Source organism: Rhinolophus sinicus, linkage group LG15 (assembly GCF_036562045.2).
Source record: "Rhinolophus sinicus isolate RSC01 linkage group LG15, ASM3656204v1, whole genome shotgun sequence".
Lineage (NCBI taxonomy): Eukaryota > Metazoa > Chordata > Mammalia > Chiroptera > Rhinolophidae > Rhinolophus > Rhinolophus sinicus.
The window spans coordinates 41392159-41420021 of record NC_133764.1 but is presented as its reverse complement, the minus strand read 5'-3'; the positions used below and the strand labels follow the sequence as shown (position 1 = coordinate 41420021).

Below are 27863 nucleotides of genomic sequence, written 5' to 3'. Positions count from 1 at the left end.
TCTGATATCAAAGGTTAGTAACATCATTGCAACAAGTTTGCAAATTTAACGCACACAAGAGAGTCAGAGACCCCACATGCAGGGAAGGTAGAGAGATAGAAGGGGAAGTGCGTATTGAACACATCCTGAGCTAGGGGTGAGGTAAGGCGCCCTGGGGGCCTCAAAGAGCCAGGGCAGAAAGGTCAGAGCACATGATCAGTGACTACCAGGTTGCCCTGCCCTGTAGGCGGGTCACACAGAGATGGTGGCTGATGACCTCATTATGGGCAAAGCCCCTGTTTCCCCTTCTTCTGCATAGTTAAAGGGAGGGCCAGAAGTTTATCATCAGCCTGAGGAGAAAATTACCCTTAGCTCAAAACAATCTGCACACCACAATCACACATCTTGGAGTGACCTGTACTGAACTCCCACAACTGTACTTGAAAATTACAGCCATAGGATGGATAAGATAATGTAAAAGAACAGTTAGACCCAAAATGTCTGGCTGGCAGATGGAATAAAATAAGCTGCCCTGTGTCGACGGCCGGTTTTCTCTTAATAACATTTATGTGAAAAGCACCTCAGGTTTGTGTTCATTCGTCCTCGACCAGGGAGCCGTGGAGGCACGGCAGCAGTCTGTGCTCACAAACACTCTAGTCTCCCGTGTTTTCTGTCCATATGTCATTAGGAAACAGCATAAATTATTCATTTATCCAGCGTGACAATATATGTTAACACAACTTTGGTACTCAGGGTTGACAGGATTGTTTTCTTAGTAAACTAGGACCAGATTAAAACAGAAAACTCTTTTAAGACAGCGTAGGATCTTTGCTTTGCAGACAGAAAACTTTTCATAATATCTTCTCTGTAGCAGAACAATGAAGGAAAACTTTGTCCTTTAACAAAGTTGAAAAGAACCGAACTCTGCTTCCACATCACCTTACTTTTGACATTTAAGATTTAAGTTCATTTACTTAATTGAGTTTATTCCAACCTTATCTGTCTTGACACTTCATCTGTCAAGATTTCGCTTCAGAAACCTTTTACAACTGTCCAGTTTACATTCAGCTTTTGTCCCTTTTTCCTGTTTCCTATTCTGAAACAACCAGCTCAATTCCCTTAATTCCCTTTCCTTCAAAAATACATCTCCATAGACAAAGCTTTGGCACTGCTCATTTATAAAAGGTTGGAAACTCAAATGCCCAGAATTCAGAGTGAGAATCATAAAAAAGGACACAGGGGTGAAATGTGTGCTGCGTCCTGCCCAGCCCACCCCGTTCCAAACAGGCACCCCATGTGGTCTTGGGGGGGCCCACAGGAGAGGAAGCAATGCTAGAGGGGCTCCGCTGGTAGGCGGGGGCTGGTGGGAGCACCCACACGAGCATCCCGTGCACAGCTCAGGGTGACCCCCGTCACAGGTCCGAGGTAGTAGCTTGGTGCAAAAGTCATTGCGGTTTCAAAAGGTTAAAAATAATCGCCAAAACCGCTATGACTTTTGCACCCACCTAATACTTCCACAAGGAAGCTTTTTTACCAGCCCTCCCCGCCTGGCCCTCCTGGGGCTGGGTCGGGTCCATTGCAGGGGGACCAGCTGTCCCTTGCCCAAGGTCCCAAGCTAAGAGCCACTAGGGCCATAGCCCTCACATGTTTAAAACCCTGAGTGACCAGGACTCTCAGCTTTAGCAAGTTTGGGGAAAGGTAAGGAAAGCCTCAGGCCCATGGTGGGGATGAAAAAGCCTCCCTACCAGTGAGAAGAGGCTCAAGTGTGAGCGACTTGGGGAGCTTTGACGCAGGTCCCAGTGGGAAGCCGTGCCGTGAACAGGCTGCGAGTTCATGTCCATGTTTCCAGTGTCTGGCACAGCACTTGTTATCCAGTAGGTGTGCAGCCAACAGGCGCCCTACCATTTGTAAACTCACAACAGCAACGCTCATTGTTAACAGGCAGGGTTGGAGATTCAGAAGCCCTCACTGCCGCCCACCATGATCGTTGCAGTTTCCTCTTTCCTGCTTGTTTTGGTCCATCTTTCCTGTGGACACTCTTTCCTCAAATGTCTGGTGACCCTGGTCTTTCCCCACACACATCAGTGAGTCACCCAAGCCTGACTGGAAGCTCTGAGAGCCCCTCCTAGGGGATACAGGACCCAGGCTATTCTGTTGGAGGCCCCCAGATATCATTTGGGTTTCCGTAACTTGTCTCTGAGTCTGCTCACTTGCCCCTGAGAGGAATTTTCCAGAGCCCTGCTGGAGGACCCAGGGGAGGGAAGGGCTGGTGGGTCTGAGCGTCCTACGTGCAGACTTTCATTCCATTCCTCCTCATGAGTCTCAGTCTTCAGTTGCCCCCTCACCCCCACCCCTCACTCTCTGCTGTCCCAAGCTGACAGGCACCCTGTGTTTTATGGGATGAAGAGGAGGGTCTGGGCTCTGGCAGCTCCCCCACACTTACTGCTGTCAGGTTCACATCCCTTCAAAACTCCTGCTGACGCAGCATCTCTCCAGGGGGCCTTGGCATATGGGTCCCTTACTTCCTGTGGGTCCCCACCTGCAGGCTGAGGGCTCAGCTTTTTCAAGTCTGCTAAAGGGGTTCCCCTTGTGCATTGTTTCTGCTCTCAAACATTTGTTCACATCTCTCCTCCCCCATTTTGGTTCCCTCTTCCATTCACTTTTTCCTAATTGATTTATACCATTTGATTCCTTAATCTGCTATTTTTGGGGACTTCAGGAGAGAGTGGAGATAAACAGCTGTGTGCAATCTGCCATATGTAACACACACACATGCTTTGTTCCTTTAACATACATTGAGGAGATATTTATTTCTTTGTAATGAGATGTAGAATTCCAGGCTCTGAAAAGCTACACGTAAGGCTGTCTCAGGTTTATGTTATTTTTAGAAATGCTGCAGTGAATACAATGAATGATTGTGCATCAATAGTTATGTGTAGAAATCAATAAAGGAGGGAAGAAGGGAGGGAGAAAGAGAAGGAAGGAAGGAAGGAAGGCTCTACATGGGCTGTCAGGCGTCAGAAGAAAGCAGGTGGGGGAGCGCCTGGGGGGACACGTGGGCTGTATTCACAGCCTGGGCACCACTACCGGGCCTCCCGTCTGGGTTCCTGCACCATGCCAGCTGACACGGGCACAAACCTGTCATTGGAGAGAGAAGCAGCTTCCACTGGGATACGGCGCTGGGATCAGGAGACAAGCTGACATTTGGGTGGCAAGGCCACCACCTGAAGGGCCAGAGAGGGCTCAAAGTGCCCTTTGTCTCCAGGGCGGAGGGCACTCCCGGATGTGATGTGAGTACAGCATGACTGAGTCAGCCGCAGCCACAAGCCCGTCCCCTGCCCCTCCCCTGTCCCTTCTGAAGGTTTCGTAGATTTTACTACTGAATTGGTTATTATTAAGTGTATTCCTAAGTATTGTATAGCTTTTGACACTTGTGCGGAAAAGACATTTATTTGCACTATTACTGTTTCCTGCTGGTTGTTGCCTATATGAGAAAAGCTATTCATTTCTGTGTATGTACCTAAAATCCAGCCATCTTACCAAACTTTGTTGTTATCTGGGGTTTATTTCTGTCGAGTGTAGCAGGTGGGTCTGGAACCAGCCCCCACCTGTGAGTCACTCCGCTTCCCCCAAAGCCCATTAAGTTTGGGGCCATTCGTGGTCCTCACCACCCCACACAAAGGAAAACAGAATCATGCTCGTCCCCCACAAGGTTTAGAAATACTTCCTGCTTCCCTGTCTGTCTCCACGTTTGGCAACGCTAACAGCCCAGTTAACACCTTGTGATGTTCCGGAAAAGCAAGAATTGTTCAAGTCCTTGGGTCGGATTTGCCCAGTCATGCTGCTTGGCACCCCAGCACCCCCTCTGCTCCTTCCACCCCCTCCCACTTCAACCCTCCAGGCCGCAGTGAGACAGGCAACCTAATAAAAAGGAAGGCAGGGCCTGGAGAACTGGTCACACAGACGAGTCTGTCGCCAACACCATGGTGTGGTCCGTGGCCTGGACGGGTGAGTGGCCACCGTCAGGGAGGGTGGGCTGAGCCCCAGGAGCTGTGGGGCAGTGGCATGTGTATGTTCCATGGCTCCTTGGTGCTGTCTGCAAGGAAGCAGGAGCACTCAGAAGACCTTGGCAGCCTCCTTCTGCGTCACCCTCTGCCGCCTGGCTGGCAGCCCCTCGACTGCTGTGCCTGTGGATTTCCCTTGGGCTCTTTCAGCCCAAGAGGCTTGGTGTCACGAGGAAAGGTTTTTCTCAACAGGCTAAAAACAGCTTTTCCTTCTATCTTGCAAGCCCGGAGTCAGTGGACGTCCCTGTACTGGGCACTTTTTCCTTCCTGTGCTCCTAGATCCCGATCTTGGCTTTCTTCAGGAGGTGCCCACTGCCAAGGGTTCTTCCCCAGCCCCACGCGAGAGGGCACCTCGGGACCATGACCCTGAGTGTCCTTGCCAGTTTTCATGCATGTTTCATTAGGTGACTGGGGAAATACCAGGCCACCTTAAAGGTGAAATAAATCTTTTCTAAAGAGTGATGCTGAGCGCTAGGTCTCCAAGGACTTGGCACCTCAGCCAGCCTCTGTGGGGTGAGGTGGGGAGATAGCGGGAGCCCAAGGCTGTCTCACCAGGAGACAGGGTCGGCCATCCAGCCCGTGCACATTGGCTCTTCCCTGCCCGGGACAGGCTTTCTTCTGGTTCCTAAAGAGAAACTTGCGCTGAATACCTCACAAGTCGGTGGTTTCCCCAGGCTCTTCCTAAATCCACACCGCCCTCCGCTGACGCTCTAGAAGGGAAGTCTGAGCTCAGGAAAACTTCCATCAGCTCAGGGACCTGTCAGGCCAGGGAGATGCCCCTGCCACCTGGGCAGAGGAAGCTGTATTTATAGGGAACCGTCCTTGAGTCCACCCGTCCCTGACCACCTCCACCTCCCGTGCTTCAGGAGATGTCTGGGGCCTGGGACAGTGGTAGTGATACCTTAACCTCTGCCTTCTCTCTGATGCTGCTTCAGGTTTGCTGGTTCTGCTGACGATCCAGTGGGGTAAGTGGAGCCGTTGTCAAGCCTTGCGGGGATTCCCTCAGCCCCTCCCAGCTCTGCTGCCCCCCACACACCAAGGACTCTTGCCAGTTTCCAGGGGGGGTTCTCTACCACAGCTCGGCCCCCTGCAAGTGCCCCCGTCCCCCTAACAGCCCTGTTGCTCCTTCCTCCGGGAGGACTCTTGCCTCCTAACCCAGCAGCTGAACTCCTGCATGTCCATGGGACCAGCTTAAATGTCAGCCTTTCTCAGGTCATTCCTAAGGTCACTTGCAGAGGTCACAGCAACCTCTGTGTTCTCATAGCACCTGAACACATTTTACAGTGTCTTTCAGTGTTCCTAATTATTGGGTTAGGTGTCTCCCCCAACAGATGCTGAGCTGCTGGAGGTCAGAAACCTGTCTTATCCAGCTCCGTGTCCCCGCCTCAGCTCAGCAAGGACAACACACTCACTGCAGTGTCTGCTGACCTCATTGATGTAGGGCTTAGGAGAGTCAGGGGGCTCCATGTTGTGTCACAGAGAAGAGTGCTGTCCAGGGATCTTCAGCAACTTGGATTCCTGGGTTCCCTTCCCACCCCAGTCCACCCCCTGGGCTTCATAGCCCAGGAATGCTGTCCCCTCAGACCCTCTTCATGAGGTTGGGCTTGGCTCTGGCAATGTGAGAGCTAGAGGACAAAGGGAACTCAACTCCAAGGTCTAGACTCCGGCCACAGATGTGCTCCAGTCCAGACTCACCGTTCTGCCAGGTTCCTGCCATAATATGTTGGCCTGTAAAACCCTCACCATGGTAGAATGTGAGGCTGGAGGGGTCGTTTTCAGATGGGGACCCCTGGGCCAAGGCTGGAGAGGCAGTCAGCCTAAAGGCTGCAAATGAAGACTCGGACTCTTGCTTTTGGGTGTTCTGGTCTACCTGGCCATCACTTCAAGGCCACCCCCTGGGAATAGAGGTCCTCGCCAGAAAGTCTTCCCCACGCTGCAGGGGATGCCAGAAACAGGCTGGTTTTCCCTGGGTAAAATAAGCTCTTTGCTTGAACCTTAGTGATATCAATCAACAGAATCTCTACAAGGGACAACGGGTAAATGCAAACCTCTTCAAAGCAATGCTAAAGAAATGTAAACCCAGGCCTGTAACGGCCCCCCCATCCATCTGCACCTCATATATCTGCATTTTACTAACATTCTGCAGTGTTCTGAGCTGTGCTTTGCAGGCTGTGCCTCCCAGCCTTCAGCAGATGCCCCTGCCTGTTTAACACCCTCTGGCACTGTGTAGACTCGGCCCCAGGGAGGAGGGTGCCAGTCCCCAGGAGGCCCTTCTAACTGTCATTTCTTCTCGTGGCCCCAACTGGCCAGGTTCTGCCACGAAACTGGTCTGCTACTTCACCAACTGGGCCCAGTATCGAGCGGGGGCCGCTCGCTTCTTGCCCGGGAATGTGAATCCCCATTTGTGTACCCACCTCATCTATGCTTTTGCCGGCATGAACAACCACCAGCTCAGCACCATCGAGTGGAATGACGAGCAGCTCTACACGGAGTTCAATGGCCTGAAGAATGTGTGAGCTGCTTGGATGGGGGTGGGCAGTGGAGGAGGCAGGCACGTCCTTCCAGAGCCAGAAACCTTCCCGAGCCCTGCAGTCTGCCTACAGCCCTGCTGCTGTGTGGCTTTGGGCAAGTCACGTCACCTCTCGGGGCTTTCCAGTGCGTATATGGAAGACGTAAGGGTCACAGGAACTCCAGAAGGATTCCAGTTTAGGTCTCAGTGGGATCTGGAATACGAAATGGTTTCCCTCTGCCGGGAATGAGTGCCCTTCCCCCTGAAATCCACCATCCGTCAGCTGGACGGCCCTCACCACCGCGCAAGACCTCCCTGAGGATCTGCCCAAATCTCTCGCTTCCTGAACTCAGTTTGTACTCCCCTCAGCCAGCGGATGTCCTCTAAGGCAGGCTGTGCCAGTTCCTTCCCAATCTAGAGCTGACCCAGCGCAGGCTCTGGGCATAGGGGCTTCACAACCCCACCCACCCCCACCCCGCCAGGGTGTCCCCAGCCCGCTCTCCCAGTGAGTGAGGTGAGCCCCGGGGCTGGCTGGGTAAATTCTGACCTTCCTCTTGCCTTTTCCAGGAATCCCAAGCTGAAGACACTGCTGGCCATCGGAGGCTGGAACTTCGGCACTCAGAAGTGAGCTGACCAGAGCGCCTGGCCAGGGGATCAGGCCAGGCTGAGGGGGAGCGGGAGAGGGGCCTGCATTCTGGGGCCGGCCTTCCTTCTGGGTTCCTCAGGGGAGGGCTGGGCGCAGCCCCCGTCGTGCCAGGAGCACCTGGTCTGAGGGCAGCACAGAGACTCTGGCCTCTTTCCAGGCCCAGGCTCTTCCTCCGTGGAATGGGTGGAGGGAGGGCCCCACCTAATCCCAGGCAACGTCCAGTGTGTACACTTTTGAGCTCCGGAAGGATATCTTGTCTGAGAATTTTCCTTCCACTTCTGCGTGTCAAAAGCAGTCTGCAGATTAAGCTTGAAAGTCAAAATACTGACATTTCTAGGACATTTTTGATGATTTGTGGAGATAATGGAATGGGTTTTTGGGAACTAGATTTTTTCCTAGCAAGTCAAGAATATATGGTTCTAAAAGTTTTAAACTAGTATTTCTAAAACTTTTTTGGCTTACAAGCCCTTTTGAGAATCTGATAAAATTTATGAATCTCCTGCCCCAAATACTGCTTATACACAGGAGGGGTTCTTAGCCTGGGGTTCCCAGGCATATGAACCCCACTTAAGAACTGCTATTAATTAAATTTAAAAATTAATAAAAAAGTAAAATAGGATCAGGCTATAAAAACCCCAACAAATCCAGGGACTTCTTAGACGGACACGGAGGAAGGGGGTGTGGGGCTGGTTCCTGGGGCAGCTTGGGGATTTCCAAGAGCTCTGACCAGAAATAGCCAGAGTGCAGAGCCCTCCACAGATGGGAGTTAGAAGAAAGGGACCAGGTTAACCCACCAGGGAACCAGAAGAGCCGCCCCCGACTCACCTGCTGCCCTCCTCATCCTCCTCCTCCTCCTCCCCTCCTCCTCCTCCCCTCCTCCTCCTCTTCCCCCTCCTCCTCCTCCTCCTCCCCTCCTCCTCCTCCTCCTCCTCCTCCTCCTCCTCTCCCTCCTCCTCCTCCTCCTCCCCCTCCTCTTCCCCCTCCTCCTCCTCCTCCTCCCCCTCCTCCTCCTCCTCCTCCTCCTCCTCCTCCTCCTCCTCTCCCTCCTCCTCCTCCTCCTCCTCTTTCTCTTAGAAGCTGAGTCCTCTACTTCCTTAAGCTCCCGTGCTGGGTGACAGCCTGCTCTGATTCTGGGCTCCTGGCCACTGAATGTTTGGGTGCTGGAAATACCTCTGGAGTGTCCCCTTTTCTTAACCAGGCCTGTAACTCATCAGCAAATGTCCCGCAGCCTCTGGCCCCCCAGCGCCCTTCTGGCCTGGACACCCGAGCACCGATATTCTGAGTAGTTTCTTGCTGGCCTCTGAGGAGAGAGTGGACTACTGTCCACTGCAAGGCAGGCCCATGCTGCCCTTCGTCACCCCGCAGGTTCACAGACATGGTGGCCACAGCCAACAACCGTCAGACCTTTGTCAACTCAGCCATCGCATTTCTGCGTAAACACAACTTTGATGGCCTCGACCTTGACTGGGAGTATCCGGGAAGCCGGGGAAGCCCCCCCTCGGACAAGCAGCGCTTCACAGCGCTGGTGCAGGTAAGGCTGGGGGGTGGGGTCACCAGGTGGCCAGGGGACCAGAGCTGTGCCCCACAGGACATGTGGATGCGGTTCTGCCCCCAGGGTCAGCGGCTTGGTGCATTTATATAGCACAGACCGGTCTCTGGGGTCAATGTTCAGACTCCTGACAATGAACGTCTGCTTGGGGCCCTCAGCGGCCAGCTGAGGTCCCTGCCTTTTTTCACGCTGAGCTGCCCCACAGGACCTGGCCAGTGCCTTCCAGCAGGAAGCACGGATCTCGGGGAAGGAGCGCCTCCTTCTGAGTGCAGCCGTCCCTGCAGGGCGAACGTACATAGATGCTGGATACGAAGTGGACAGAATTGCTCAGTGAGTCTCGGGCAGAGGGCACGGACCCTGTGTCCTCTGGGTGGGCAGGGCCGAGGGCAGGCTGAGCTCCCCGGGCTAGAGCAGGGGTTCACCTGCAAGGTGTCGTTTTGGGAAAGCCCACTTCCCCTGGTAGCTCAAGGAAGGAGTGCCCGCTCTGGCTGTTACCCCATCGGTCCAGGTTCCCTGCGTTTGAGTCTCTGCCCTTTTCCTTGGAAACTCAGTCTTAAAGTGAAATTCCCTGGAGGGGAAAGAGTGAAGCCCCTGGCATCTCTGAAAGGAATCGTCCTGAGGGTGTGGAGAGGACAGCTGGAGGGAGGATGCTAATGACATGAGGTGCCAACCTCACCATCTTAATGCGAATGGCCTCAAAAATGGGGGCCTGACTGGGGAGTGCTGTAGACATCACCTTTCATGCCTGCACTCCAGCCTCTTACCACGAGGGTCCCTCCCAGGGCCACACACTGTGTCTGGGGAAGAAGGGAAGAGGGGCCCACTCCACTCACTAGCTCCTCAGCACCTCCTGCGCCCCCTGCAGGAGCCTGGACTTCATCAGCCTTATGACCTACGACCTCCATGGCTCTTGGGAGAGGAGCACGGGACACAACAGCCCCCTCTACAAGAGGCAGGGCGAGAGTGGGGCTGCGGCAGAGTTAAACGTGGTAAGTGGCCAGAGGAATGAGGCAGGACTCACCACCACTGCCCTCCTCAGGTGGCCGCTTTTGAGCCTTGAAGAACCTAATAGGAAAAAAACACAAAAAACAGGATAACCAAGCAGGGGACAGGGAAGCCAGCAGGTTTTGTTTCTGGGGGAGCTTGTTTGACTTTCCAATTTCCCTGCCCTTGCTGAGGGGAAACCTCACCTCTGTGTAGTTTCTTGGCTGACACTAGACACAAACAAACCAGTTTAAGGACATCAGACAAACCAGTGAATACTTGGAAGGCCATCTTTGAGCTCGTTTACAGCCAAAATGGCTCCTGCTTCCTTCCCACACACTCCCACCCCATTTACTTCAAGACAATGGGTGAACTTTGGTTTTCAATCACTGATTGACCTTCTGGAATGTACTTTCAGAGATGGGTGTGCCTCTCAGGGCAGAACCCCCACCCCCTCTCCCAGCCTCTGGAAAGGGCAGGCTTGGTTGTAGATGGGGGTGGGTAGGGGTTTGCTGCCCAATTCTTCCTCACTGAGCAGGCCAGGCACTTGTTATAGGCCCAGTCTATATCTTAAGTCAAGAACCCTACATTACAATGCCTTTTAACTTCGGGAGCCCACATGTGTTATCAGTTATGGTGGAACATTTTGGGCTCTGTGGCTTTTTCACAGTACGTTGCATCTCTTTGCACACTGGAGGCTGTATGCAGATTTCACACTGAGCCCAGTCCCCCAGGTTGTGGAAGACAGTGGGGCCTGGGGGAAGCCAGCCCAGCCCAGTGTGGGGACACACAAACACATTCAGCTGGGAGGTGAGAAGGTGGGGTCCCACCACTCTGTTCTCTGGCCGTGCGCTCCTAGGGAGGCCAGTCTCTTCCTACACAGATGCCTGCTACTCTCCAAACTGCATGTCTGGGGTTTCTTCTGGCCAGAGAGGAGACTTTTCCAAACTTGCACGAAAAATGCTGTAGATCTGAACAGGAGGCCCTGACCTCTGCCCTCAGACAGTCCAGTCTGATCACAGATAAATCATGTAGACCAGCAGGAGGAAAGAAATAGAAATAAATATAGTGGAAGCTGTTCCTTGCCTCAGCAGCTAAGAAGATGCAGAGTATCTAGAGGGTCCAGACTCAGAGCACAGCTTCTCGGAGGATGTCACCCTATAATCCTGGCTTGAGGAACAGTCCTCGTTATTCATTCATTCACCGACTTATACCGGGTACCTCCTCCTGTCACTGGCCCAGGCGCACCACGGCAGAGGAAGTCCTGTACTTGTTTGTTCTTCCTACTTGAGCACATAAATGTCAAGCATTGTCCCAGGCCTCGGGGATACAGAGAGGAATCAAGCAGACCCAACTCCCTACTCTTGTCCTCAGTGTGAAACAATAGTGACCGTGGTCGTGATCACAGCTACCCCGCACCGCACTGTGGTACCTATTGTGTTACCGTATATGTGCACTATAACCTTCACTTCTCACAGTGCCCTTAGAGATATTAGGTAGGTGCAGAAGTAATTGTGGTTTAAAGGGTTAAAAACCATTGCACAAACTGCAATTACTTTTGCACCAAGCTAATAGATATGTTTATTGTCTCCCTTTCACAGACAGGAAGCCTGAGGCTCAGCAAGATTAACTAGGTTGCTGAGCAAGGCAGGGATCCCTGGCTGCCTTGCTCACTGAGGTAGTCCAAGCACGTAGGGCAGTGCTTGGTACACGGTGGGCCGTCAGTAAATATCTGCATGGTGAATGGTTGTCTGACTCTCAGCCCTAGTGCCATGCAGCTTCTCTCACTAAGGCCAGAGCTAAAGATGGGGCAGCACTGGATCACAGATAGAGATCCGTGAAGCTCCTCTGGAGGCCCCAGCCCAGGACGGCCGCAGGAGGCTGGAGGCAAAGATCAGGCCTGCCCTCCTTCTCCACCTCCACCCCCAGGACTCTGCCGTGCAACTGTGGCTGCAGAAGGGGACCCCCGCCAACAAACTGATCCTCGGCATGCCCACCTACGGACGGTCCTTCACCCTGGCCTCCTCATTAGACACTGGTGTGGGGGCCCCAGCCACGGGGCCTGGAGCCCCTGGCCCCTTCACCAAAGAGGCGGGGCTGCTGGCGTTCTACGAGGTAGGAGCGCCCTCAGCCATCCAGAACACTGCAGCTTCACATGAGGATGCCAGGCACGGCCGGTTCTGGCCAGGTGGCTTCCATCCCATGTCTGTCATCTCAGACCGATCCTTACGCCAGGCGCCCCAGTGAAACCAGGGCTTGGTCTCTCAGTCTAGAACTTGCAGGTTCTCCAGGCTTCCACAGACAGGCTTGTCCATTCTCTGGTCTGCTCCGGGCGGGGAGGCACAGGTCCCTGGGGTGCCTCCCACCGCCTCCCCAGCTTTGTCTTCTGCTCCTACAGGTCTGCTCCTGGAAGGGGGCTGCTGAGCACAGAATCACGGACCAGAAGGTGCCCTACGCCTACAAGGGTGACCAGTGGGTGGGTTTTGATGACGTGGAGAGCTTCAAAAGCAAGGTGAGGCCCAGCCCCACTGGGAGGGAGTGGGCCAGGGTGGGCCCGAGGCCCGTCAATAACACCAAGTGACAGCTCTCAGACGCTTCAAGGAGGGGTCTCCTTTCAAAGATCCCAGCATTTCACACATTGCCACATGACAGCATTTTGTAGTTTGACCTCCTATTGATTAAGAAACAGTGACCCAAAATTGTTCTACATTGAGTAGCATTCTTGAAAGAATTGGCACTTATTAAACAAACAAATTTTAAAGACATGCAAAGGAGAAATACATACAGTGAGGCATATCGTTTTATCCAGCCCATTGACAATATTTGGTGCATGTTCAAATTACAGACCTTCCAATTTCCTTACATGCCCTCCCCCGGCCCCCGATCCTGCCCAATGCCGGTGACTCTAAGCCTGACTGTCTGCATGTCCCTCCACCATGAGAGTGGCAGCTCCCCCAGAGGGACCTGCACTTGTCCATCTGTAGATGTGGTGTCAGCAATCTTGCAAGGCAGACAGTGGCAGCTTCCCTCACAGGTATAGCTGGAGTGCTCTCAGAGGATTGAGGAAGGAGCGTGACCTTGGCTGGAGAAGAGGGCAGAAGAGGTCATGGTGAAAGGGTCTTTGAGAAAGTGGGCGTTCTGGGGAGAAAACTGCAAAGGCATGGCAGAGAGAAAAGGGGAGGATGGACTCCGAGAATGTGGGACAGCTGTAGGAGAGAGAGCTGGGGAGGGAGATTGGGGCCAGCCAGCGTCCCACACCAGCCATACTCTCCAACCTGCAGCCTCACTCAGGGGATGAGCCCTGGCACCCTGGCAGGGAACGCGCAGCCAGACCCTGGGGAAGCCTAGGGGACCTGGAGGCAGAAAGAAGGCCCTTGGGGCGCACAAACACATGACAGGGAGTTGATTCAGACCTTGGGGAAGCTTAGTCCTTCCTTATGGGAACTGAACTCAGCTCGACCAGCAGACACAGCAGTTTAGCAGGGAAGAGGCCGAGATTGAAGGTGTCCACCCTCAAGACGTCCACACAGACACCCACTCCCCACGCCCACCCCAGGCCACACTGTCAGGACAGGGACGTGCCCAGCAAGGCTCAGGACTCAGCTGTCTAGGCTCCCAGCCAAGGGCTGTGTCCAGAAGCCTCAGCCACTCATGGGCCAGGAGGTCTACAGAAAAAAGGGCCCTGACTAGCAGAAGCTGTGCTCAAACAGGCCTGGCCCATCTTGCTTCTCTCACAGGTCAGCTACCTGAAGCAGAAGGGACTGGGAGGGGCCATGGTCTGGGCCCTGGACATGGACGACTTCACCGGCTCCTTCTGCAACCAGGGCCAATACCCCCTCATCAAGACCCTGCAGCTCGAGCTAAGTGAGTAGGGGGCCAGGGCCCAGAGCTGGAATCCATGGGCAGGGTATGAAGCCCCTCCCTGAACTGCAGGTCCAGGCCCCTTCTGAGGAAATGGCTCTGCCCCAATACTGTGACTTCCCAAATGTCATGCACCCACCGGAGCTGAAGAAACTGCTGAAACAATTCTCTTTTCACACTTTTCTTTCCTTTTGTGATTGCAGCAATAGCTGCCCAGGGTGTGGGTAACCAGGGTTTCCCTCCAGGGGCTATGAGCCTGGGAGCAGCAGCTTGCCTCCCTTCTGAGAAGGAAGTCTGCACTCGGCCTGTAGTGTGACCCTCCACAGGCCTCACTAACGTGTGGGTGGCTGTACAGGTGGGAGAAGCCCCACTACCTGCTACACGTGTAGCCCCAGTGTTTTCTGTTGAGCTGTGCTGTGGCTGTAGGTGTGGCTGTTCTCTGGCTCTAGGGTGGGGCCTGGGGGGCGTTGACCTGCCTGTGGTCACTGGCTGTGTGCATGCCCTATGCGTTTGGGATCTCTTGGCTGACTCTGCACTGTTTTCCCAGGTCTTCCATTTAAGCCTTTAGACCCCCCTCCGGCTGAAGTTCCCACACCAGGCCAGCCTTCTAGACCTGATGGTGGACCCAGCCTTGGACAAGACACCTTCTGTCAGGGCAGAGCTGATGGACTCTACCCCAACCCTCAGGACAGGTCCAGCTACCACAGCTGTGCTGGGGGGCGGCTGTTCCAGCAAAGCTGCCCCCAGAGCCTGGTGTTCAGCTCCTCCTGCAAATGCTGCACCTGGAATTGAGTCCCCAAGGCCCCTTCAGCCCCAGCGCCTGGGCCAGAGCCTGGGATCCCATCACAGCCTGCCTCCCCAGCGCTCCCTGGGGGCTGCAGTCTGGCCCCTGCAGGCCTCACTGTGGTCTTTCCATTCCCAGGCTTTCATCTCTCATACCTGGTTTCATTTTGCCCTGGTCCTCCTGGGCTGCCTCTTTTATGTGAAAAATAAATCTTTGGTTTGCAACTGCACTGCCCCCAGGTGTGGCGACTTACAAAGCTTCTCTAAGCACATGGTTTGTTCAAAATCAGCCCTGGGGAAGAGCGGAGGGTGGAATAAGGCTGCATAGATAACAGCCAGGCGAGAGGCAGTTAATTCAGGTGTGTCAAGCCCAGTGCTGTGTTTCACCTCAAGGACTCCACATTCCAGCGGGCAGCTTCCAGGGCACAGATGACTGCACCTGGGGCACAGCCCTGGGTCTGACACATGCTTCTTCAGTGTCTGAGAGACCTTAGGAAAGAAGAGCTTTTCCTGGTGACTTACACTCAGATGTCATTCCAATGATGCACATGAGGTGACAGCAGAGAAGAGCGTTTCCTGCTGATCTGCACCCATGTTATTTCCAGCTTGCACATGAGATGGCAGCAGAGAGTGTTTCCGTGACCACCAGCCTTAAAATGAGAATCCAGACCCCTGCTACCATGTTTCCCCAAAAATAAGACCTAGCCGGACAATCAGCTCTAATGCGTCTTTTGGAGCAAAAATTAATATAAGATCTGGTCTTATTTTACTATAATAGAAGACCAGGTCTTATATAAGACCGAGTCTTTTATTAATTTTTACTCCAAAAGACGCATTAGAGCTGATTGTCCAGCGAGGTCTTGTTTTCGGAGCAACACAGTAAGCTCACTTTAAGAGAAATCCTGTTTTAGGCACTTCACACACCTCATCTCACCCACTGCTCCCATTTTTCAGATGCGGCAGAGACAGTTATCTCCATTTCACGGGTATTTAAATGGAAGACTGATTCTAACACAGTTGAGTCCAGAACCGAGGCTGAAATGGGTCCACATGGGCCAGTAGAGCTTGCACACACAGGGTCCTGGACAAACAGAGTGATCCAAACAGTCCTGGCAGCGTTGGGTGGAATCGTGGACATTCTATTGAGGAAAATATGCACATGACCTCATGGTCCAGCTTGCCATGCACTCACCTCACCCAGGCTGGTTTTGGGGTGGGACCAGGGCAGGCAGTGGGGAGTGAGGTGGTGGCCTGGCCCTTCACAGGAGCACAAGCCGCGCCAGATCCTATGACAACGACTCCCCGTCAGCTATGCGATGGGGGAGTCCTGTGCTCGGGCCTTTGAAAATCTCTTCCTCCTCAGCCCTGAGCACAGGTCTGCTTCTCCCCATCTTCCCTTCCTCTGAGGTCACAACTGACAAGCGCTTCCTGGCTGCTCAGAATGGAGTCTGGGGTGACACTTTGTTTGTGGGAAGTGGGGTGCCTGAGTCACAGACAGACGAAGAGCTAACGACTGTCCCCTCCACATACTAGCTGTGTGACTTCAGACAAAGACATGGAAAGTCCGTCTCCTCACCTGTCAGGTGGGTAACCACTCCCTCTCAGGTGGCTGTGAGGTCAGTGAGGTGAGGCAGGTCGGCTCCTGCCCCACACATCATGGGCCCTCACTCCCCTCCCTCTTCCCTTCCCAGTCCTTTCTCTACCTCTATGGGCTGGAAGGATCAAGCGTTTAGCAGAGTCTCCTTGTGGCAGAATGAGCTCTCCTGTTGGTGTCCACACAGCCACAGTGCCCTGAGTGCTGACTCTGGCATCTGTGCCAGCTTCATCCTCAGGGCGGTGCTCACCACAGCCCCTCCCTGGTCTTCTCACCCCCGCTCATCTCCAAATTCAAGGCCCTTGTCTCAGCTCAGGCCAGAGCGCCTCTCACCACTCTTCTCACTGGTCTCCCTGCTTCCCGTCCCTCTCTCGTCCAGTGCAACCTGCACACTGGGACCAGCCAGATCTAAGTTAGGGATCTAATCCTGTCACTTCCTGTGCACTGAACTACCACGAGGTTCCCCCCAGCATACAGAATAGTCTCTATCATCCGCAGTGTTGAGACTGTTCATCAGGCCCGTTTCTCTCCATATTTCCTATCAAACCACCTCAATTTGGTCATCAGGCACCCCAGCTGTGAGCATTCACCTGTATGGATGCCCAGTGTGGGCTTTAACAGATAGAGACGCCAGCATTGAGACTGAGACTGAAGGTGGGAACCTGAATAAAATATAGAAACAACGCAAGCCACCTGTAACTGCCAGAGCTGGGCCTCAAACCTGGGCACTGTGATTTCAGGGCCCAAGCTCTAAACCACTGTACTAATTCATACTGACTTATCCATACTCATATACACACCACGACAAAGGACAGATATATACAGCCAAGGCATGCAGACAGGTCTAGCCCACGGAGCTTCCAGAACCTCAAAGACTGTCCAGTAAAAATGTGTTCAATTGGGTTGTGGAAGTGGCAACTAGGAAGGTGTGTCATTGATTCAGAAAGTTTTTATTAAGCAGCAGCTCTGGGCCAATCAGTGTGTTGGAGACTAGACACCAAGATGAATTAAACATGGTCCCTGCCCTGAAGGAGCTTACAGTCTAGTAAGACAACACTAGTAACTCTAAAACAACATGATAAGTACTGTAAGAATTCTATGTAGTGCTGCGAAATCTCAAACAATGGAAACCTAGGGCAACAACAATGGCAGGAGGAATCATGTTGAAAATGTTAGCACGCAGCTGAATGCCAGAGAAGAGCGAAAAACCTAACAGCAGCATTTGGTTGGACCACACCTAACACCAGGAAACCAGTGACATTTCCATTATCATGAAAAGTCAACAGCGGGAACCAGACACAAAGCAAAGTGACTGGACAGTAGGATTGAACTACAACTGACAAATACCAAATGAGAAGGCTAAGAGAATTATAAAGTCATGCAGAGCAGGTTTCCAAAGTACAACATAGGCCAGCAAAACTAGTTGTGCAGCCACTGCTCTCTCAGTGAGTCTAAATCCCTACCAGTATTTTGTAGCTAAGGTTGCAGTTTCACTTTCAGAGAATTGGCTCTGCTCCTGCTGACAAAGTGACGTCTTTAATACCACTTCTACCTTTAATTCTGTTCCTAGTGAGTAGATGAGGGCATAGAGTTGGTGATTACCAGAAATAAAAAGCCACACTGAGCTATAGCATATAGACGTGGAAAGCCAGAGCCCAGATTTGATCTTTGGACCCAGTCTAACAAGAACCTAAGTTGGCTCTACTGACATTGAGTTGAAAAAGAGTCTGAATGCCAAATTTCATTTCTTTGACTAACCCATAGGTGGTGGCAGCAGTGAACATAAGTGGGTAGTAAGGTTGAACTTGAACGGAAAGAGATGTATAAAAATATGATAGACTCCGGATGATTAGAAAGATGCAAGTAGCCGGAAGATTTATTATGAGTGCTAAAAGACCAATGAACTTTTTAGATGGTCCAATCTTTTAGATGATAAGATAGAAAGAACTCAACAGACAGATACAGAAACCAAATTGCCAATATGACATGATTCTGAGTGACATGCACTGTTATTCATATTTACTCTCAGACTGATGAACCACTGGTATTTTGGGCTGGCAGAGCAAACAAAGAACTGGGAAATATGGCTGAATATAATAATTTACCTACTTGTTTTAATCATCAGTGAGGAATCACAGAAATGAAACATACATTTGTCCTGAGAGCATCTGACTCAGGAGCTCATGATGATGGAAGGCAAACATTCATCTTGGCTATTTTACAAAATGGGTTACTGTTTACAGATGAACATAGAGTATCAGCCACACTACCTTAGGGTAGTGCAGGAAAGTGGGCAGAGTCTAGTGAAACTGCTGTTTACAACAGCTATGATGTGGGGAACTTAAATTAGAAACATTGTTTTACTTTACCCCAGGAGTACAACATTCCTAGAGATTGTAATGGTAAGCAGAAGAGTGGGTGGCATGGTAAGAGACATAGGATCAAAAAGTCAGAGATCCTGAAAGGATGGAGCCCACAAAACTGTAACCTCATTAGGATGACTGTGCAGTGTGAAGCTGCTGATGTCTGATCAAAACTGAACTGTTACCAAATGCTTTTCCACATTTATCACATTTAAAGGGTTTTTCCCCTGTGTGTATTCTCTGGTGTTGAATAAGGTGAGTGCTCTGGCTAAAAGCTTTACCACATTCATTACAGTCATAGGGTTTTTCTCCAGTATGAATTCGCTGATGTTTAGTAAGGGAAGAATTTTCAGGGAAGCCCTTCCCACATGCACGGCACATATAGGGTCTTTCTCCAGTGTGAATCCTTTGATGCTGTGTAAAGGTTGAGTGGGCAGTGAAGGCTTTTCCACACTCATTACATCTGTAAGGCTTTTCCCCAGTATGAGTTCTCTGATGCTGGGTCAGGTGTGTACTTCGTCTGAATTCCTTTCCACAATCAGTACATTTATAGGGTTTCACTCCACTGTGAATTCTCTGGTGCTGTGTAAGACATGAGATGTCAGTGAAGGACTTGTCACAGTGAATACATTCATAGGGTTTCTCTCCACTGTGAATTCTTTGATGTTGAATAAAGGATGAGTAGTCACTGAAGGCCTTCCCACAGTCATTACATTTATAAGGTTTCTCCCCAGTATGAATTCTCTGATGTTGAATAAGAGATGAATTTACAGTGAATGCTTTTCCACAAACTTTACACGTATAGGGTTTTTCTCCAGTGTGAGTTCTCTGATGTTCAGTAAGAGATGAACTCTGGCTAAAAGCTTTTCCACAGTCATCACATTTATAAGGTTTCTCACCAGTATGAATTCTTTGATGACGAATAAAGTTTGAACGGTCATTGAAATTTTTTCCACATTCACTACAATTATAAGTTTTCTTTATAGAATCTCTTTGTGTTTTAATTGGAGGTAAGTTCCATCTGACACTTTTCCCACATGAATCAAATATACGTGGTTTAGCTTCTGAATAAGTAATATGCTGTGGATTAATCTTGGATCTTACATCGAAACTTCTCTCAAATACATTAAAATTATGTACATTTTCCTCTAAGGATATTTCCTCATGGGCAACTATTGCTTGCTGAAAACCAGTGGTTTGGGGAAAAGATTTTTTTGAAATTTTGCCTATAGAGTTCTCCCTTTGCTTTTCTACCTTGGCCTCATAGTCCCAGGCTTCTTCAAATAAATATCCTTGAGACACATCCCTTTTGAGACTTTCCATGATGACACTGATGGAGCTGCTCACTCAAAAGTATACTTTAATGGTCTTCTTGGTATATGCTCTTCTTCAAATCTGAAAGGAATAAAAATGTAAAAATAATTCTTTTTGTGTTGGGATAAGAGAAACTGCACTCAGGAGAAACAAAATAACCTTAATGAAATTAATGCATATTAGAATACACAGTCTCATAATATGGGAAAATAAGATTCAAGTGGAGTAGAGGTAAGTATAAGTAAAAGGGATAGGAAAGAGTCCAATAGGCAATGTCACAAAGACTCTTAAAGCTTAAAAAAATTTGTTTTAAAGATGTAACAATTTAACCTTCTCATTTTAAAAATAAACAAGTCTAGAACTGGAAAGGTTATGTGATTAACCTAAAGGTACAGAAATGATTACTGAGATAGTCAGAAACAGAACTCAGGCTTTGTGCACTATACTAGCACAGTGATCTAGACCCTAAACAGCCTAAATGAGACACTGGACAGGTACCTAGTCAAAATACAAATAGGGGATGCATAGCAATATCAGAAAATGTGCAACAAGAAGAAATGGCAGAGTGACAGCCCGTGGAGAGAAACTACTAAGGAAAGTAAAAACAGCACCAGGAAAAACAATGTAGAAAGGAGTAATCGCTGAATACATCCAATTCTGAACAGCAGAACTTAAGGCATTAAGGAGAGCTCCTTGGACAACATTTAAGAGATTCCACTCGTACTAAACATTCACCCCTAAACGGCTCATATAGATTCATCCCTCATCTGATGAGTGCCTCTAGAGACCTCAATATTTCACATGATCTTCACAACTCTTTCCTGGGCTCAGAGAAATTTTAGAAACTTAGAACCCAGCTCATGGGAAAAGAAAATATACAACAAAGTCAATACTGTCATCACTTAAATTTAATATTTTGAAAAATGTAAAGTACTAGCTCTATCAGTTTATAAAGTATATAATGAGTCCGCCAACCAACAGAAAAGAGAAGCTACAATAGCAGAGAAGACACACCAACGCTTAGAGGGAGGTGTTATTCTATCGGTTGGAAAGTTAAGTGTTAGGAACCGGAGCGAACACGCGTCAACGTCCGTGTCGAATCGCTCACTGGAGACCACAGCACTTGCAGCGCTCACACCCACGGACGTTCTGGTGCAAAGAGATGCCGAGGAAGGAGAAGTGTTCCTCTTGCCTTCTGAATAGAAAGCTCTGCGATCTCCAAACGAACGGGTCACTGACAATGTGCGCGAGTCAACACTTCGCTTCCTGAATTAAACACAGATGTGCATAATCAGATCACTTTCTGCACGAGTCAAGAAAACACAATCCTGGAAAGGCGCAGATCACAGTGTGAGGATAAACGTCAGCCGTCTGCAAATCCTCCAAAGGAACAGCTGCTTCCAGTCGAAGCCGGTGTCTCCAAGCCAACATTTGGGCAGATCGCCCGTCTCGCGGTCGCAGACTGCGGGCCCTCGCGTGAACCTGGGCGCCCTGCAGGAAGGCTGCGCACGCAGACGGCGCGCGAGCTAAGCTGGGCTCGGCCTGCCCTTTCAACCAGCTTTCTCGAGACTCCTTTCTCCTTATCTCGCCTCTTCCTCTGCGCAGTGGGTTCCCCGGGCCCCCGAAGCCTCTGGAGGACCCGGGCGCCTGTCCCCGCCAGGCCCCAGCGCGGAGCGTGCGCTGCTCCCGGCCGGAGCGGAGGGAGCGCAGGCCCGGGAGCTCTGCGCCGCGTCCCCAGGCCGCACTGAACTCACGCGAAACCGGGCTCCAGTCGGCCGTCCCGGGACCGCGGCGACCGGCCCGCAGATCCCAGGCGGCTCGGTCCCAGCGTCCAGGGCTCACGACCACAAACTGCGACTCCCAGAAGCCTCTGGTCGCGCCGCTTCCGCTTCCGTTCTCAGGGACGCTTTTCACCGCAACGGAACTCTTGGGCCCTCCCGCGGCGCCGAACGGAGGGGGCGGGGCCGGCAGCTCTCAGCCAATCAGGGCCGCACGCCGGAGTATCCATGGTGACCGCCCCGCCCTCTCACCTGCGCGCTTCCCAAACCTCTGCCGAGGCCTCCGTGCAGCCTCTGCCGGCTGCAGCGCCCCGGCCCGCGGCCTCCCCGCCCGACCACACAGACCCTAGGAAGGAAAGACAGTACGGACAACTTACAGACATCAGAGGACTCCGCGGTCCTCCTTTGGGTACTGTTTCTGGCAAGCTAATGGTAAAACCGTTTTTGAGACCATCGGGGACTGTGGAATTAGATGACCTCAGGGAATTATTGTGCATGAACGTCATACGTGGCATTTCTCAGCAGACACTTCAAAGGCCATCCAGAGGTCGGCTGCGTTCGTTTCAAATCAGCCAAGAGCTCAGGCAGCCTGGATTATGGAGCGCAGCAGACCCACGACGGACTGCAGCCCCTGGGGACAATGAAATCCCCTTCTCAGGGCCACTGCAGCAGCCGCCGTCCGGGGGACCCATCCCGCTGTTTATTTTCTCATGTCCTCTCTCCGGCCAAGCCTCAAAGAGCTTGCTAGAACTCCACTGTAACTGCAAATGTTTATTTCCTGATTACAAATGTAAAAAAACAAAAACATGTTCACTATGGAACATTTGGAAAATGCAGAGAAGCACATATAGAAAAGCAGTCCCAGAAGGAAATACTCGAAACTGTTAACCAGTGTCTACTTTTTGGCTGCAGGGATTTAAGATGCTTTTAATTTTATCCTACATACCTTCTCATATTTTCCAAATCTTCTACCATGAATTAGATTTACAGATTTATCATAAAAAGTCTTTTAATACATATTTTGTAAGTCATAGGAAGATTCCATGGCAAGCATCACATTTACTCACATCACGTTACTTATAGGGCATGGAAGCAAGCAGATGGTACCTAGAGCTGATGACAAATATAATAACTTACGCAAAACTGGCATAAGGCACGTAAGACGAGTAAGTGTGCCATCAAGGACACGCTGGAGAGAAACAGTGGGAGCATGCAGTGCCCAGACAAGGCTGTGGCACCTCACTGACAACGCAGGGCCTGAGATGGTGCCCTGAAACTGCGCTGCTCAGTAAGTACTGTAGACTAAAAAGGGACAAAAAATAATTTCAAAATAAGTAGTTTCTTAATAATTAATGTTTAATTGTCCCTTACTATAGATAATATGGGCAAAACATTTGTCAATTTGTATGTACCAGGTACCAGCACTGAAATATATGAAGCCCACAATGGAGGCAATACAGTGAAGACTTATCAAAAACATTAGAAGATGGGAAGTGTTACTACATCATTTAATCCTTTTAGTCAAATAAAAAAGACAAAAAAGAATACATTGTAAGAGGTAAATAACAAAATTTCTATATGTAAGTAACAAGGTGAATCTAACACATTTTAAAGAAGCTTTTAAGAATAGTATATGTCTTAGTCCACTCGGGCTGCTATAACAGAACACCATACACAGGGACTTACAAACCACAGAAATTTATTTTTCACAGTCCTGCAGGCTGGAAGTCCAAGATCAAGGCGCTGGCAGCTTCCATGTCTGATGAGAACCCTCTTTCTTGTTCACAGATGGCTATCCTCTCACTGTAACATCACATGGTGGGAGAGGCCGGGCTCTCTCTGGGATCTCTTTTATAAAGGCACTAATCCCATTCGTGGAATACTGCCCTCATTACCTACTCACCTCCAAAGGCCCACACTGCAAATTAGGACTCAACATATGAATTATGGGGGGACACAAACATTCATTCCACAGCAGCACACAGAGAGAAAGGGGCATGTTTCATGCATATGCACCTTGGTGAATTATCTCAAAGTGAACATACCCATATTAACTAGCATCTTGATCCAACAATGAAACGTTGTCAGCACTCTGGAGACCCCATCCCAATTTCTACCCCAATCAAACGTAGTCACCACTCTGACTTCTAACTCCACAGGTTCAGATTTGTCTGTTCTTGTACTTTGCAGAGAGAAATCATGTGTTCCTTTTGGTATTTGCCTTCTTTCCCTAAACACAAAAGTTAGGAGTCACCCATGTTGTTGCATGTATCAGGAGTTGGTCCTTTATGCTGCAGAGTGGCATTCTATTGTACAAATATGCCACAGTATTTGTATGCAGTCTACATTGATGAATGTTTGGAGGATGGATTTTTGGTTGTTCCATATAGTAATGCCTTGATCATTCTTGTGTTTGCTTTCCATTGCACATATGTAAGCATTTTTGCTAAGTATGGATCTATGAGTGAAATCGTTGGGTGATAGGATATGCCTTCTCATTAACATTTGGGCTTACCAGTCTTTCCACTTGTAGTCATTACGAAAGGTACATAGTAGTATCTCATTTTGGGTTTTATTTTCATTTCCTTGATATCTAATGAGACTGAACAATGTTTCATATATTTAGAGACAATTTGAATTTTCTACTTGATTTGTACGAGCTCTTTATATATTTGATTATTACTTGACTTGCAAATATTTTTTCCCATGCTGTGACTTGTATTTCCACTCATTTGGTGGATGAAGTTTCTCAGTTTTAATGGAATGTATCATAATTGATTAATTTGTTACTTTATGGTAGTGTTTTCTGTGCCCTATACAAGAATTTTTTTTAAAAAAGATATTATTGGGAAAAGAGAACAGGACTTTATTGAGGAACAGTATGTACTTCCAGGATTTTTTCCAAGTCAAGTTGTTGTCCTTTCAATCATAGTTGTGGAGGGCGCAGTTCAGCTCCAGGTCCAGTTGTCATTGTTAGTTGCAGGGGACGGAGCCCACCATCCCTTGCGGGACTTGAAGAGTTGAACCAGCAACCTTGTGGTTGAGAGCCCACTGGCCCATGTGGGAATCGAACCAGCAGCCTTCGGTGTTAGGAGCATGGAGCTCTAACCGCCTGAGCCACCGGGCCGGCACCAAGAAATCTTTTTTTAACCCAAGGTGATGAAGATTTTATCCTAGAACATCTTGTAGAAGCTTTATTGTTTTAACTTTTACATTTATATTTTAATGCCCCTAGAAATAACTGCTTTGTGTGTGTTGTGAGGTGGGGATCAGTTTTGATTTTGGATATACAGTTTATCCAGGACCAGGTGCTGAAATATTCATCTTTCCACCACTGTACTGCATTGCCATCTTTGTCACAAAGCAGCTGACTTTAATCTGTTTCATTGGTTTATTGCAAGAGTCAGAAAACTGTTCCTATAAAGGGCCAGAGATGAGCAATTTGGGACTTTGTGGACCAGATGTTCTCTGTCACCACCATCAAACTCTGCCGCAGCATGCAAGCAGGCATGGAAAGAACATAAACAAATGGACATGGGTGTGTTTCACCAGTTAAGTCTTCGTTTATGGACACTGATGTTTGAATTCCATATAATTTTCTCATTCAATGAAATATTCTTCTTTTGATAATTTCAGCCATTTAAAGCTGTAAAAACCATTCTTTGTTTGTGGGCCACACAAAAGCAGGTGGTGGACCAGACTGAGCAGGCTGCTGTTTGCAGACCCATGGTCTCTTTATCTCTCCATGAGACAGTCAGGCACTGTCTTAATCAGTGCAGTTTTACTAGAAGTCTTGATATCTGGTAATTTCTACCATTTTTGCCCCCTTTTAAGTACACCTTGGCCTTTCTTGGCCTTTTGCCTTTTCATATAAATTTTGGAATTGGTTTGCTGATTTCAACACACACACAAAAAGCCTCCTAGAATTTTAGTGAGGTAACAAGTTCTGGAAGAGGAATTTGGGGAGGAACAAGATGCTTAAAAATGTCACTGACACAAGTTTACTTTTCACTGATGTGGCCTCGGGTGTTTTCTGCTGAGTTTTGGACCATGTGAACAAAGCAGGCCCCCTCTGAAGTGTTTGGGTGGCACAGAGACCCAGGGTGGGTGTTTACAGTCTAAAGCGACACCCTTCATTAACCCTCAGCACTCGTCTGAAATACAATGTAATGGAGTTGTGGTCCGGCCCTCACGGTCACCCCACACGCGCACCCTGACCTGGGTGCCAGTCCTCTGCCCTCCTCCCCAGGCACGGCAGGCACCTCACCTGCCCAGAGTCTGCAGTCCTGGCGGTGGCAGCAGCTGCTGCGTGCGCACAGCGCCTGCGTGGGGACACTTCCTTTCAGCTCCCACTGCCTTTCATGGATGAGGCCAGAAGAGTGGACTGAATCACCAACACAGCGGCAGCAAGCAGCTCTCTCCTCTCTCTCTCCCCCTCTCTCCTGAACTCTCCTCTCCTTCTCTGTCTCTCCATTTCTCCAGCTCTCCCTCTGTCTCTCTTTGGCTCTCTCTGTTTCTGCCTTTCTCTCTCTCTCTTTCTCCCTCCATTCTCCTCTCTGCAGACCAGCTTCCCAAACTCTTGGTTTCTGCTGCCCCCAAACTGCAGACTCCCTGTTGTGGCTGTGACAATGCAGACTATACACCAGCGGCCACATCTGGTCCTCTTGGCGGAGGGTCGTCAGCTGCCCCAACCCCGTCTGGTCATCCCTGCATGGCTGAGTCCTGACCTCCGTTTTTCTCCTTTCACCTCCAGGACTTGCATCCGTAGTTGTAACTGTGAGATCACCTCCTAACTGACCCTCTCCTCCCACCTTGCTCCCCAATCCCACACCAACTTTGGCAAAAATGAACGGCCTAAAACATGGATTCGATCTCAGCCTGGCCCTGCCTGGCCCACCTGCATCCCTTTCACCCCGTAGTCCAGACACAGCCAGGTGGAGGGGCCCTCGATCCCCTCAGTACCCTGGGCACACTCCACTTGATGTAGATGCTGGGCCAGTGTGGCTCCTCACTGGCCCACAGCCTTAGACACCTTCCCACAGCAATACTTGTGAGAACAAACTGTCCCTTACCTCATGGGCTTCGATCCCAGTGAAAGACACTGACAGCAGGCAGATGGGCACACGGCCAGTCAGCACAGAAACCACAGCTTGTAGACAGAGAAGACTCAGAGGATGAGCAAACAGCAGGCGGTCTCCCGCTGAGCAGGGAGGGGCGCTCAGAGAGGCGGGGACCCTGGCAACCAAGGCAAGAACTTCCGTGTAGGGGAAGGCGAAGCTGCAGGACATTTAAAAAAAGGGAATGCCATGACTCAATGTCTGTATTTATAAATGATATGGGAACAGTTGGACAACAATATGCAAAAAATGAACAAAACACAGAGAAAAATCTCATGAATTCGGGTTAAGCAGAGTTCCTAGACATGACTTCACAAGCACAATCCATAAAAGAAAGAAGTGACAAATTGGACTTCACCAGAATTAAAAACTTTTGTTTGGCAAAAGACAACGTTAAGAGAATGAGAACACAAGACGCAGATTAAGTGAGAATATTTTCAAATCACATATGTGACAGAGCAATCCATAATACATAAGGAAGTCTCCAAATCCACCAGCAAAAACCCAAACAACCCAATCACAAATTGGGAAAGGACTTGAGCAGACGCTTCACCAGAGCAGATGTATGGATGGCAGTAAGTGTGTGACAAGACGCCCATATCATCGGGGAGATGAAATTCCAACCAGGAGGAGACAGCACTGCACACTCACTAAAATGGCTTTAATTACAACACTGACACGACTGAGTGCGGACCAGAAGAGCGTGCAGCAGGGACTCTCGGTCATGACTGGGAAGAATAAAAAATGGCACAGACACCTTCATAAACAGTTTGTCACTTTCTTAAACAGTTAGACCTGCATTTACCGCGTCACTCAGCAATCACACTCCTGGACATGTATCCAAGAGAAATGGAAGCTTACATTCACACAAAAACCTGTGCACAACACAAACAGCAACTCCATTTAGCAGTCACCCAGGCTGGCAAACAGACCAGGGGACCCCCACATGCTGGAAGAAATGGGCGTCCATACGCCAAACAGCCTGGATGGATCTCAGGAGTCCCACCTCAAGTGAAAGGAGCGCGTGTCAAAGGTGGCACGCTGCGTGATTGCATTTGCAAAAAGCAAAACTACAGGGGTGGTCACCAAGGGTTGTGTGGGGGAGGGTGTGGTTATCAAAGGGAGTTTTGGGGTGATGTAGCTGTCCCACACCCCAAATGTTGTTACATAAATCTATAAATGTGTTCAATTTATAGAACCGTACACCAAAGAACTGTGAATTTTACTGAATGTTGACATAAGAAAAATTAATTCCTAACATTAATGAGCAACTTTACCAGTAAAACCCCAACCTCGGCCCCACAGAGCCACCTGGTGGCCGC

General features: G+C 50.0%; 2 protein-coding genes across 2 annotated transcripts; one reads left to right on the top strand and one right to left on the bottom strand.

Moving 5' to 3' along the window:
- Nucleotides 1–3861: 3861 nt before the first annotated feature.
- CHIT1 (chitinase 1) lies at nt 3862–14605 on the top strand. Its single transcript, XM_074320014.1, has 11 exons — nt 3862–3987; nt 4979–5008; nt 6354–6555; nt 7120–7176; nt 8564–8729; nt 8953–9077; nt 9613–9736; nt 11661–11846; nt 12130–12243; nt 13469–13595; nt 14140–14605. The coding sequence occupies exons 1-11, from the start codon at nt 3963–3965 to the stop codon at nt 14382–14384; spliced, it is 1401 nt and encodes a 466-aa protein (XP_074176115.1). The 5' UTR covers nt 3862–3962; the 3' UTR covers nt 14385–14605.
- A 2298-nt stretch (nt 14606–16903) lies between these two features.
- Nucleotides 16904–21778, bottom strand: LOC109449456 (uncharacterized). The gene is made up of 2 exons (XM_019735728.2): nt 20661–21778; nt 16904–19727 (listed from the first exon to the last, which is right to left on the bottom strand). Exon 2 carries the CDS (start codon nt 19653–19655, stop codon nt 18462–18464), a length of 1194 nt encoding a protein of 397 aa, XP_019591287.1. The 5' UTR covers nt 19656–19727; nt 20661–21778; the 3' UTR covers nt 16904–18461.
- Between the last annotated feature and the right edge of the window lie 6085 nt (nt 21779–27863).

Coding starts and splice junctions, on each gene's coding strand:
- CHIT1 (XM_074320014.1), top strand. CDS start 3,963: ATGGTGTGGTCCGTGGCCTGGACGG. Junction 7,177..8,563: donor TGGAACTTCGGCACTCAGAA/GTGAGCTGACCA, acceptor GTCACCCCGCAG/GTTCACAGACATGGTGGCCA. Junction 8,730..8,952: donor GCTTCACAGCGCTGGTGCAG/GTAAGGCTGGGG, acceptor GCTGCCCCACAG/GACCTGGCCAGTGCCTTCCA.
- LOC109449456 (XM_019735728.2), bottom strand. CDS start 19,655: ATGGAAAGTCTCAAAAGGGATGTGTCTCAAGGATATTTATTTGAAGAA.